We start from the raw sequence: 12,539 nt of genomic DNA on the forward strand, positions 1-12,539 counted from the left end.
AGCCAGGAAACCTTGCTTATGGACACTGGAATTCAAATTTTATGTATCAAAAATATTTATTATTATGAAAATTTTGGCCATTAAAAATGCATAAAAAACATTCTGAGCTTGCAATTTATACAAAAACTACAAGCAAGCTAGATTTGGTTCAAAAGACAATTTGTCCACCCCTTGTCTAAGCATCACAGGACCAACCCACACACTAGGAAAGAAACACATAGGGGAAAGGAAATCTAATAAAATTTTAAATAATTTTAAATTAGCCTTCAAAATTATTTTGACACTCATTTACCCTAATAAATTCATAAAACTAATTTCTATTTGAATATGAAAGTGGCATCTTTGGGATTTGGTTTTGAAAGGAGTAAAATATTATTATATGCATTAATAGAAATAGGGGAGAAGAGAGAAAAATACCTGAAGCTAAACATTAAAACTCATACATATATGTGTGTATAAGTTATATATATAAAATCTTAGTTATAAAATCCATGCCTTAAGATAGAATATATAAGCTAAACAAGACATTTCCTTCTAACACTGCTGCCTTTGAAAATTAAACCTCCTGCTTTAAGAATCTAGGTCAGATATGGGCAAAAGCCCACATTTTTCATAATGTTATTGGGTTCTACAGTAAGAAACCTGCTTCCTATACTTCCATTAAACACCTCAATTAATTATAGAAAATACAATGTGATTATTCACTCATTGTAGTTTTGCAACTTTCTTTCCCAAGTAGATAACCTCCTAGAAAGAATCATTTCTTATAATTCTTTATGTTTTGTAATAATTAGGATCCTGTTTTATATACACTAAAACTAAAAAAATTAATACTAAAGATAATTTAATGAATACTAGAAAAGCAAATAGTAGTATTTGTAGTTCTGTATCATGACAGACATTAATCAGAAGGGAAAATTAAGTACTTTACAAAATTTCTTTAGGACCATGCCCATAGCAAAATTAGAAGATTAGAGAGAGAACTATATTGCTCATCTTTACTCTCAACTCCCTGGAAAAGTGATGAGCCCCAAGCCACAAAGATGCCTCAGCACGAACTTGTATCAACTTTGAGGTAAGGGGCCACACCTTTTTTAACTATCCTAAGATGAAGATCACAGCGTATAAATATCATTCTAGAACCACATTCTTCAAGCTTTGCATGCCTGCACACCAGCACCTGTCAAGCATTCTGATCCACAGAGAAGCAGTAACAACAAAGGTGGTAGACTAATAGTTTATACCTGTAAGCAGGCACAGGCTCATAGACCAGTGTTTGAAGGACACTGCTCTAGAAATTAGGCAAACACAGGGTCTTCGACATGAGATGCTAATTGGGAAAGGTCAGCTGCTCACAAGGAGTACTCCATGCTCTCCTCCTGATTCCCTCCACTAGCAAGAATGAAAACAGGAACTAGAATTTGGAGAAACAATCACAGTATCTAGATTCTAATGTAATTGACAGTCTAAAGCACATACCCTTACAAAAGAGAAAAAGATGATAGCCAGAAGTTAAGAAGGTTTTGTTTCTTTTGTTTATTTGGGGGCCATACTGGGATCAAACTGGAATTAAACACACTGTGCTATCTCTCCAGTGCCAAGTTAGAAAGATTTTGAAATCCAGGAAAACCAGTACTAAGTCATTCATTGTTTTTCATTCATTCTTTTTAGGAGAGTCATGAACAAGGTGGAGTTCATGCTGATTAAAGAACATAAAATTCTACATTTGCCACCTTTAGAAGATTACTTACAGAAATTAATTATTATTATATTTAGCTGCTTTAGTTACTATTACTGTTGTTACTGTTTTTAGCATATCAAATATGCCATAGGTAGCTTGCCAGGTTCTGCCATGGGCAGGATACTCTCAGTAGCTTACCGGGCTCTCTGAGAGGGATGGAGAAATCGAACCGGGTCAGCCACATACAAGGCAAATGCTCTACCCGCTGTGCTATCGCTCACTTTATTGTCATTACAAAGCATTTAGCATTGTAATGATAAATTACAAACTTAAAATCCAAGTTAGAATGACACATATTTATATTCTGAATGCTAAATGGGATACACTCATCACCCCATTTATGAAAACCAATTTGCAAATCCAAAATTCGTTGAGATAGCCAATACTTCAGCCTGAAAATTATCACATTCTGATCTGATTTGAGTCCACTAAACATATTTTCCATTCCTCCCGCCAAAAGAGAATGTATGCTGGTGTTTTTCGGTGGAACAAAGGTTCCCACATGAGAAAATTTACTAAGTTTACAGTGGAAAAAGTACACACCTATGGCCAACACCATTTTATCCTCAGAATGCTTACAAGAACACAAGAAGCTCTGCAGAAACGAGAAACGAGCGACCCCACTTAAACTTGGCAAAGTTTAAGTTGCCTCCCAAAGTCTCCTAATTGTAAAGGAGAGTTTGTTATTTAATTTCCCAGTTAGGATTTTATCCACTGGTCACATATTTAATAGACACATGACTATGTTTTCCAAATATACTGATTGAGAAAGGATCCATTGGTTACACCTATTAATCTACCTTAGGTGTATCCAATAATAAAGTAAATTTTCTATAAATTTTAAAGTGTAGACACAAAAGTAAATTCTCTGTGGTCAGTAATTGTAATTGTGCAATCCTCACTGGCTAAGGGGCCTTTGAGAACCATATTCCAAGACTAATATCCTAACTCATTCCACCAATAGCCAGTGTTGTGGTTAAGATCTCATGCACTTTTTCAGTTTCTTTTGGGACCACATCCAGCAGTGCTCAGGACTTACTCCTGACCTGTGCTTAGGAATCACTTCTGACAGGGCCAACGGGACCATATGGGAGGTCAAGGATCAAACAGGAGCCAGATTCATGCAAGGCAAGCACCTTGCCAATTATACTATTTCTCAGAACCCTAGATCAAACACTTTTAATTTAAAAAAAAGACAGGAAAGAAAATCTTAAAGGCAACCTGATGGCATCCATGGATCGGAAGTTGGTTTGGTTAAGGTGTTCACTTGCTCCCAGTTGAAGTCATCATCTTCAGCTTGACTATATCCACATGTGCCATAGGGTTCATCAAAGAGGCAACCACCTAAAATTTAAAGGAACAAACATTAGTGCAGGCAATATCAGACCTGTGGAGTAAGTTATGGTAAATGCTAGTAACCATACACTATCTGATGCAAAGATAAATCTAATTTATTTTTTCCTTCTCAGAAACTCTAAACCTTGACTCTTATACCACTACAAATACTATTTGAGCATTAGCCTTACTTTGACTGTACTGCTTATATTGTTCTCAAAAAAGAAACTAACATTTGTATAATGCAATTTAAAATATGACTGAGCAAATCCAAAATTTGTATTTTCCAGATTTATAGGGACTTGGAGTAAAAATGTCTTGTGTTCAAAATTCTAATATGACTAACTACCACTGTTCAATGCCTTTTCAATAGAGAAAACATAACCCAGACAAAATTTGAAAAGAAAATGCTTTCACCACAACAGTAGTACAATGATGGAAAATTAAATGCAGTAGAGGTCAGTGACACAGCTTGAAAATATTTTTCTAAGGATTATGCTAAATCTATACAGAGGTAAGTTTCACATAATGTTTAGAGATTTGAGTTATCAAAATTTAAAGAGATTATATGTAAATTTGTTTATATATCCACACAATATTTAAAGGTAAGAATGAATTTTAAACTAAACATATGGAAAACATCTGCTTAATTTGACTGCTAAAAATAAAGCTACTTAAAGAAAGACTAAAAGGAATGCAGCATATTAAAAAGGAAATTTAGCTGTTTCAATATTCTGGGACACACCGATGATTTTACTTTCTAAACAAATCCTATTAAATATCTCCTGTAAGTATAAATTATTATACAATCAAGTATTTTTTCCATTATTTAACATTGCAAAGAGTAAATTATACTGATTATATTAATTTGAAAATCCTATGACCGTTTATGTAATGGTATTAATTATATAAATTAGCATAATTATAATTATTTGACAATGATGAGAATGAAGAATTCTGGCCAAGAAAAGTATAAAAAATATGAATATTACGATACGATGTCTACAGTGCTACCCTGGCAGCAAGAAGGTAAATAAAATAGCAATTGTACAACCTCACAAATAAAACTGAAGTTAGAGTCAGCTGGTCAAGGGCTTATGTCAATTCTACAAACTTACGGGCAGATAGCTTCTGAACAGTTAAAAAAGTCCCAGAATTTAGTAAAGTATTTCTAACTTGTATAAAATTCCCCTTTAAAAGGCCTACTTGAGGCCTTTCCACTACTGCACGAGCATGATCCCAGAGGCCAACTAAACTACTTTGGACACCAGCAGCTCGCAGAAATGCCTCTAGACTGTGAGCTGAGCCACTGCCCCATTCGGCACCAGGGGCGGAGGGTTTCTCTCTCTCCGGTTTTCCATCTTATGAGCTCCAAAAAAGGGAAGTAAAGGCTTGCAGTGATGCAATTTCAGGCAGAATTTTCCCTGGACTTTATACAGAAATCCAAAACCTAATATCTCTTAACTGTCAGCAATGTGAAACGGTTCCTTTTTAGCAGGTCTGACTTTGGGGGAGGAAACTCCAAACAATAATAGTGTTTTTTGTTGAAATATTGAAGGTAATCAAGGTAAAGTGAAAACTATCAGCTACACAGGCGGGGGATAGGGGTGGTGGTGGGAGGTGGGGGGTGGTATATGAGGGCTCCTGGAGGTGGAAAATGTGCACTGGTGATGGAATGGGTGTTGAGCATTGTATAATGGAGACTTAGACTGAAAAATCTGTAACTTTCCACCTGGTGATTCAATAAAAAAAAAGAGCCTACTTGAATTCTTGAAATGTATATCCATTTGTATCAGTTCTATCTTATGAAGAAATAGTAAAGCATATCTTAGCTCTTATACAAGGAGACTGATTATCTGAAGAGAGCTGTCATGTTCTAGTCATTACCTTTCCTGGAAAGATATATTTTGCTCCTTACAGTTCCTCCCAAGAGAAGGTTTTCAAATCTTCCCCTGGCAAACATTCTCTGAACAATCTCAAGTTTATCAGCACTCTTCCAAAGGGATGGCAGCCAACATTGTTGCCAGGATTATAATGGCTATATCTGCTGACCTAAATCTCAGTCAACTAGTCTGAGCAGAGTTGGTCCATTTGGCTTGTCCATGGCCTGAAATGCCTCATGCCTTTTTCCTCAGAATACCATTTCTCCTTTTTAATAAAGGGATAGATGACTTTCTGAATTCCAATAAAGTACTGTGCATATATCCTTACTATACCCCATAACACTGCTTTCAGTGAGTAACTCCAATTTGTTGAGAATTTTTCGAATCCAAGTCTTGTCATTCATACACTGGTCATCTTACCAATGTTTAGGCTACCTGAAAATTGGATAAACATGAATCCTATGTCTGCCTCCAAATAATGAAGGAAAGATGTTAAACAGAGAAGAGTCAAAATATCTCAGGATATTTTATTTTATTTTATTTTATTGAGAGTGCAAGGTTTGGACCACACCTAATGGTGCTCAGTGCTTACTCCTAGCTCTCTGCTTAGGAGTCATTATTCCTGGTTTTGTCCTTAGGGATCATTACTCCTGGCTTTGTGCTCCTGGTGGTGCTTGGGAGATCATATGTAATAGCAGAGATGGAACAGGGGTTAGCCACAAGAACATAACTGCCTTAACCTCTGTACTATTTCTCTGGGCCCATTTGGAACATTTTAAACTATCTCCCCAGTTTCTAGCTGCCTCTTAGACTCAGGTTTATAAGTAAAATTAAGAGGTAGGGACACTAATTTCTGTAACATGTAAAACTAGTTAATAAATAGTCAACTTAAAACATTAATTCATTACAAAGAGTAACATTAATCCAATAGTCTCAATATTTCACTTGACAAAAATTGGTAATTTATATTTCTCTCTAACTCACCTTTAACAAGTTCAGAACAAAAGTGAATTTACTGAAAGCATGTAATACTACCAACTCTGCCATTTGAAATGAATTAGGCTACAATTATGAGAAAAATTTCCCCTTGGTTGTAAAACATAATTTTGATGTAGAAAATAGCTTCAGCACTATAGGAATAAGTCCAAACTACAGTAGTGTTAATATTCCAAAATAAAGAAATAACCATGAATTTTGACAGAAAAGGGGCTTCCCAATGGAAACACAGATAGCACTTTGATGAAGTCCTACAGTGCAATCTTAATCAGTGAGAAATACCTCTAAGTATGCACAAAACAACTCAAGGCTGGTTAAAAATGTGGTTCATGAAATGAAGTTGGCACTGAAGATATAACCAAATATACAAACAAGGGCATGCAGAGCTGACAACAAACCCCAAAGACTAATGCAACACTGGTATAATAAGTATATAATTTTCTCATTACATGAAGCTGTTTATATCACTTGAAAAGAATCATAAAATGTATGATATGGTCCTTTCTGGATCCATGTATGATTATTGAACCTCTTCCTGCACACCAATTCCCAGGCATATACTGCTATTACTACAACAGATGTGACACCCTACAAATAGCAAGGATGATTTATTAAGTGGAAATGAGATGAGATTAAGGCAAAATACACCAGAGTTGAAATAAACCACTAGCTGGTTTTCAAGGAGATTTTTCACAGTAAAGTGAGCCAGCACCAGGGGCCAACATCAGATACATTCCCATTCTTGCTTTGTTAGCTTATTGATTGTAGACTAATTACCCCACTTCTTCTAGCCCTGTTTTTTTTTCACCTATCAAAAGAAAATGTAGACAACATATGTTTCAAGTGTTACTTCTAATAATTCAATAGAGGAAATTTAAAGTAATTCTAATACAGTGGCAGACTCATTCAACCACCATCACTTAAAAATTTCACCATCACTTTTAAATTCCTGACTTTCATGCACTGATTCCAATTGCAGATAACTGGAATATCATCATGTAGGCACATTCTTGTTCCTCAAAGGAATGCATAGAAACAAAGAACAGTTGGCTTGGTTTTTCGGATAAATGTTTTGGATCCAATGAAGACTGGGATAAAGATGAAAAGTTAAATCTAGTGGGAAGGAAAAGGATGAGAAAGGGAAGAAGTGATTGAACAGGGTCAGAGGCCTTGGGTATACTGGCAATGTGGAAGAGTGGTAATTACATATGTATATATATATGTATATATATATATGTGTATATATATATACATACAAAGCACAGACTCAATAACACTAAATAACTGAGATCTATACTGTCACTGTCATCACTGTCATCCCATTGTTCATCGATTTGCTCAAGCGGGCACCAGTAATGTCTCCATTCATCCCTGTTACATGCTAATGCAGCCCGATGGTGTATTAGGGGCTCTTCCAGGATCAGGGGAATGAGGACCGTTGTTGTTAACTGTTTTTCGCATATCGAGTACGGCACGGGTAGCTTGTCAGGATCTGCTGTGCGGGAAGGATACTCTCGGCAGCTTGCTGGGCTCTCCGAGAGGGACAGAAGCTTTTGGGGTGGCCTCTAATCGCCTTTACAGGGGTTCCCAGTCTACGGAATGTAAACTTTTGGTCGAGCGGCACATTGTAACGATCTGCACACTGACAAACACGCACCTGTCTGCATCAACTTATTAAATTTGCAAATTGGGGCTGAGGGGATAGTGCAGGGGTTAAAGGGCTTGCCTTGCACAAGAAGATCCTAGTTCAAATCCTGGCACCACATATGACCTGAGCCTCAGCAGGAGTGATCCCTAAACACAAAGCCAAGAGAAAATCATAAGCACCGCTGAGTGTGGCCCAAACAAAATAGTAACAGTCAAATAAAATGTACATTTTATTCATCACCACGAATATGGCAAGCCAGTAGCTGGGAATTACTATGTGATAGGTATTAATGCAAAGCACATTAACTCACATAACCCTAACAACGAACACTTCTAGTTCAGCAGACTATTCAGTGGAAACAGAAAAGGTTAAAAAGACATACTACAACCTATACATCTATACTACAACCACCAAACTCTGAAATGTGTCAGTCAAGCTGGTAGACAGGAGGCTGGGGAATCATGGGAACACTGGTAGAGAGAAGTTGACACTGGTAGTAAGATTGGGATTGGAATATTGTATGCCTAAGACACATCTATCAATAACTTTTTAAATCATGGCTCTTTCAATAAAAATAAGTATATTTAATAAAAATAAATACCCTAAAATTGAATTTTGCCGATGAAGGCATAATTATGTATATTTACTAAAATAAATTATTACAATAAATTGTTTTTAAAAACAAAAGTAAATTATTTCTGAAAATAAGTCTTCTGAATTTTTCAAAACTGTGCCATAGATAATTTGATATAATGTACAGGCATGAATATAGCCAGCAATTTTTCTCCAGACCTGTCTTCCTTGAAGCAGATACCCAACTGCTCTACTTTTCCTCTATCAAATCAAATTATATTTTTCTTTCATAAAGGAAATCAGTACAAAACTAACAGTCATATATGAGAAAGCAGAAAGGTAATAAAAATGGCTGAGGCAGTGTTCTTCGCCTTTATATTCTCTTTCTCACATGCACACACAGGCATGCCCACATATTCCCATCACTTATGAAAAGCTTTTTCTTAGAAACTTAGTATTGCTTCATTTCAGTTTGGTCATGCAGATACATATGATGGCACCCAGGGGTAGGTACTCCCAGCTCAGCACTAAGAGATCACGATGGGAATGTTCAGGGGATGATAAGGTGGTAAAGATCAAATACAGGATTCCTACATGCAAAACACGAACTCCAGTCCATTGAGCTATCTTTGGGCATTTTCAGTAACTGAATATAAAACATAACATATTCTGGGTGAAAAATGAGTTGCTGTGTAAAAGAAGTGTCAATAAACGTCAAATATTCATGTAATCAACAGTAATCATTATAAGACCTGCTCCTGTGCATGAACTGCAATACAGTTATAGGAAAACCAAATCAATAAAGTTGAATAAACACAAAGGATAAAAGATGGAAAGTAGAACAAAAAGAAAAAATAAAAGAGACACCAGGAGTAAGTCTACAATTCAACCATCACCACCAGGTAATAAAAAATGCCTCTGGGTTTATTTATTAGAAAGATTAACAAATGTCAATTTGTGGGGGGGGTGGTAGGCAGTGAAAAGAAGAAAATGAGATGAGTGATAATTCATATCATATATTAAAATGAATCTTAATGACTAACATTTGTTAATGATGTATTTAATCGTAAATCAATCAATACATTGTAGATAACTATAATTCTTACTTTACAGATGCATAAGTGAAGCACAGAATCTGTGACCAGACAGCCTGCACAACTTCAAACATAGTGAAGCAGAGATTTCAATCCAAGCAACCATCTACATTCTGAACACTTCATTATAGCACCTTCCAAGTTAAGACCCCATCCAAAATATGTAACTAACAGTTCAAATCCAAAATCCAGAGAGAACTGTATTCTCAGAGATGTGGTAAGAAACAATCAATAGAAGTCAATGAACAGAATTCTCAATAGCACTCACTAGAATGAAGCAATAGATTTTAAGGTCTATTCATTAATACATATTGTATTGTATTATAAAATTCAATACAATAAACTTGATTAAGTGGGAACTTGGTGAATTCGAGGATTTAGTTCTAAGAGCCCTTAAAATGGTATGAGTGTTGTTGATATCAACACACTCAGTGGGTCATCATATACCACCCAACTGAAAACTGCAGCAGTTATGAATGTACAGCTCCTCAGTAATGAATTCACTCTTCATTGCTTACTCCAGAAATGGACCCAGATCCTCTAATTAGACTTCCAGTCCCAGTAGACAAAACGTTAAGTTTTGTCACTGTGGGGTTTGGGAGAGGCACAGAGGAAGAAGATAGGTTTGCAGGTCTCTATAAAAGACTTGATACACAGGCTTTTCCAAGCACACACCTGCAAAATAGGGGTCCAGCCAGTACCCACTTCCTGCAGTGCATGGAAACCAGCGTGCTCAAACTACAGCTTTTCCCTGGACCTGCTCTGGGCCTGTGAGAAAGAGAGACTGCCCAAGCACCTCAGGACTCACTTCCTCCAAGTTCTATCATTGTGGCACCCCACCTTTCCCAGTTGTTAGCACTTCATGCCTTAGAGCTCTCTATTCTTCATAAAGAATTCTAATTCATCTTTATTATTGATTATTCTTTAAACTTCCCCTTCTGATTTCATCCTCATTGATAGATACCTATTTTTTACAAATGGCAGTCTGGAGTGATCAAATATCCCATCCAAAGTCACACAAAGTTAAGAGTAGGGCTAGAAGTTTCCCTGAGTTGTGTGTCCAGAGTTCCTCCTTTTACTTCTATGTACATTTTCACCCTTAACCCACCTCTATAAAATAACTATACAGTATAATGGTTACATGTGAAGTGTTACCCAAGTCCCACTGCAAAGAAGCTACTGACAGTGCACTTTCTAGGAAGCTAATAGAGGACACTCAAATATCAATATCACAACTTACAAAATAAAGGGACATTTTAAACAGTTCTATCTTTAACAGGTTAAACTGACATATATACCAGCAATCATTCTTTATATAATCACAGTCCATTTACAGTTATTTTGTAAAAATAAAATGTTGGTAATATTCCTTGAGGAAATTTCTGGAACATTTTTCTCATTTGTTCTAAATACAGAATGACCCCATTTGAGGCAGCCTTTATCAACTGTATAAAGAATTAAATGGGTCTCTCCACAGAGAGGGCAGATCAAAAACTAGAACTGACATACCACCAAAAGAACTAATATTATATGTTCTATTTATAAAATATATATAATTTCAGGTAGTCCTATCCATTTATTCCAAAACTAAAACTGAGATAAGTGCTATAAACCACTCTGTGTTTAGAGGATAAACACAGAGAACTATAGCATACATAACTATTTTAAGAGTATTTTAAAAAATAAGCCTACAAAAACACAGCAAAACCACTGCTTGCTTCTGGTAAATCAATCCCAGTGACATCTACATTTAATTGCCTGCCAAACAATGGGAGCATATAATGCCTCTTAAAATTTGAGTGCTCTAGTGATGGTTAGTGAATCAGACACTAAGCATTCTAGAAACACTCTTCTACATAATTTAATCTAGCAAGCAGTTTTTACACATTACACAAGCACTTAAATGGCTAATGCTATGCTCTATTGTAAAAAGTGCTATTTGCCGACAGATATATTTTATATAATTCAAAGGAAATGAGTTGTTTTGTTCTTGAAGTTTTTACGGCTTATTGCACTTAGTGCATACTTCATTTCAGATCAATCTATTGGTTCCCAATTTTGAAAAAAAAAAATATCTGATCTCAACAACCATGTAATTTTCTTTTTAATCTTAAAGTCTTTTTTTATGTGAGAAATGGTGCTATTTTTATTTCCAAATATCATACAGTGGCATCCTAGCTGTGAAGGACATGACCATCATTTCAGTATTTTATGTACAAATAAACACCTCATACCACTGCTATAGGATTTATGTAAATCACTCATCCAAGTTCTCTGTAAATTCAAATTTAACTAAATATAACACATGTGCTTTTCTGTACAAAATTGCAAACTGTGGTAGAAAATAATTATCTACCTCTATCATAGCAACAAGAATATTAAAAATCACTAAATACTTGAAAGAGGATGATCAAACAGATCAGAATTTATCACTTTCTCTGGAGTTCCCAATGTCCTTCCTGAGGCTTACACTAGAGCAAACATTCTCAAAGTGAGTTCCTGGGCCAGCGACATCATCTAGGAATTTCTCCAGAAAGCAGATTCTTAGGTTCCAGACCTGCTGAATCAGAAATGGTGTTAACCTGTATGCTAACAGAGTTCCAGGTAATTCCTGTGCCTCCTAATGTCTGATGGCTATTACCTGTGGCTCTCAATACTGACTACGCACTGGGATCACCTGAATAGACTTAAAAAAATTCTGAATCCTTCACCTTACCACAGGGAGTTCAATCTAGTCTATAATGAATGTGAGTTGGCCCTCAACCAGGCTACCAGGAATATTAGAAAAACATTAAGAATTTTAAAAATTAGCCAGAAGGTTCAAATAAGAATGAAAGCTCGAGGATCTCTGTTTTAGACAACCTATTTAATCAGAATCTTGTGGGAATCGGTGGCTTTTAAGTTATCTCACAATAATCTAATCACTGACCTATTTTAGAGTAATGCTCTAAATCCTTGAACTGTGGGTTGCAAACCCATGTGCAGTCATAAGTGATTTAAATTTTGTTTTAAGGTAAATTTCTTTATGATTCGTTATCAGTAGACGTTATTTTGTAAGCCTATTTTATATACAACTAGATATTGGGTTTGTGTAAATATTTTTTCGGGTGAAAAGGCCAAGAAGTACTGCTTTAGATTAGCAGTTTCGGGGCTGGAGCGATAGCACAGCGGGTAGGGCGTTTGCCTTGCACGCGGCCGACCCGGGTTCTAATCCCAGCATCCCATATGGTCCCCTGAGCACCGCCAGGGGTAATTCCTGAGTGAAGAGC

The 12,539-nt window shown here is 36.1% G+C and overlaps 1 protein-coding gene across 11 annotated transcripts in view; it reads right to left on the bottom strand.

Annotated features, from left to right (window-relative positions):
- Positions 1–12,539, bottom strand: part of PTPRM (protein tyrosine phosphatase receptor type M) — an 853,909-nt gene that overhangs the window by 636,979 nt on the left and 204,391 nt on the right. For all 11 annotated transcript variants that reach the window (XM_055126601.1, XM_055126595.1, XM_055126600.1 and 8 more), the window contains exon 2: positions 2,963–3,085. In XM_055126601.1, coding sequence (XP_054982576.1) covers positions 2,963–3,085 — 123 coding nt within the window. The remainder of the gene's footprint in view (positions 1–2,962; positions 3,086–12,539) is intronic.

The sequence above is a fragment of the Sorex araneus genome, chromosome 2, assembly GCF_027595985.1.
Source record: "Sorex araneus isolate mSorAra2 chromosome 2, mSorAra2.pri, whole genome shotgun sequence".
In the NCBI taxonomy this organism is placed as follows: Eukaryota; Metazoa; Chordata; class Mammalia; order Eulipotyphla; family Soricidae; genus Sorex; species Sorex araneus.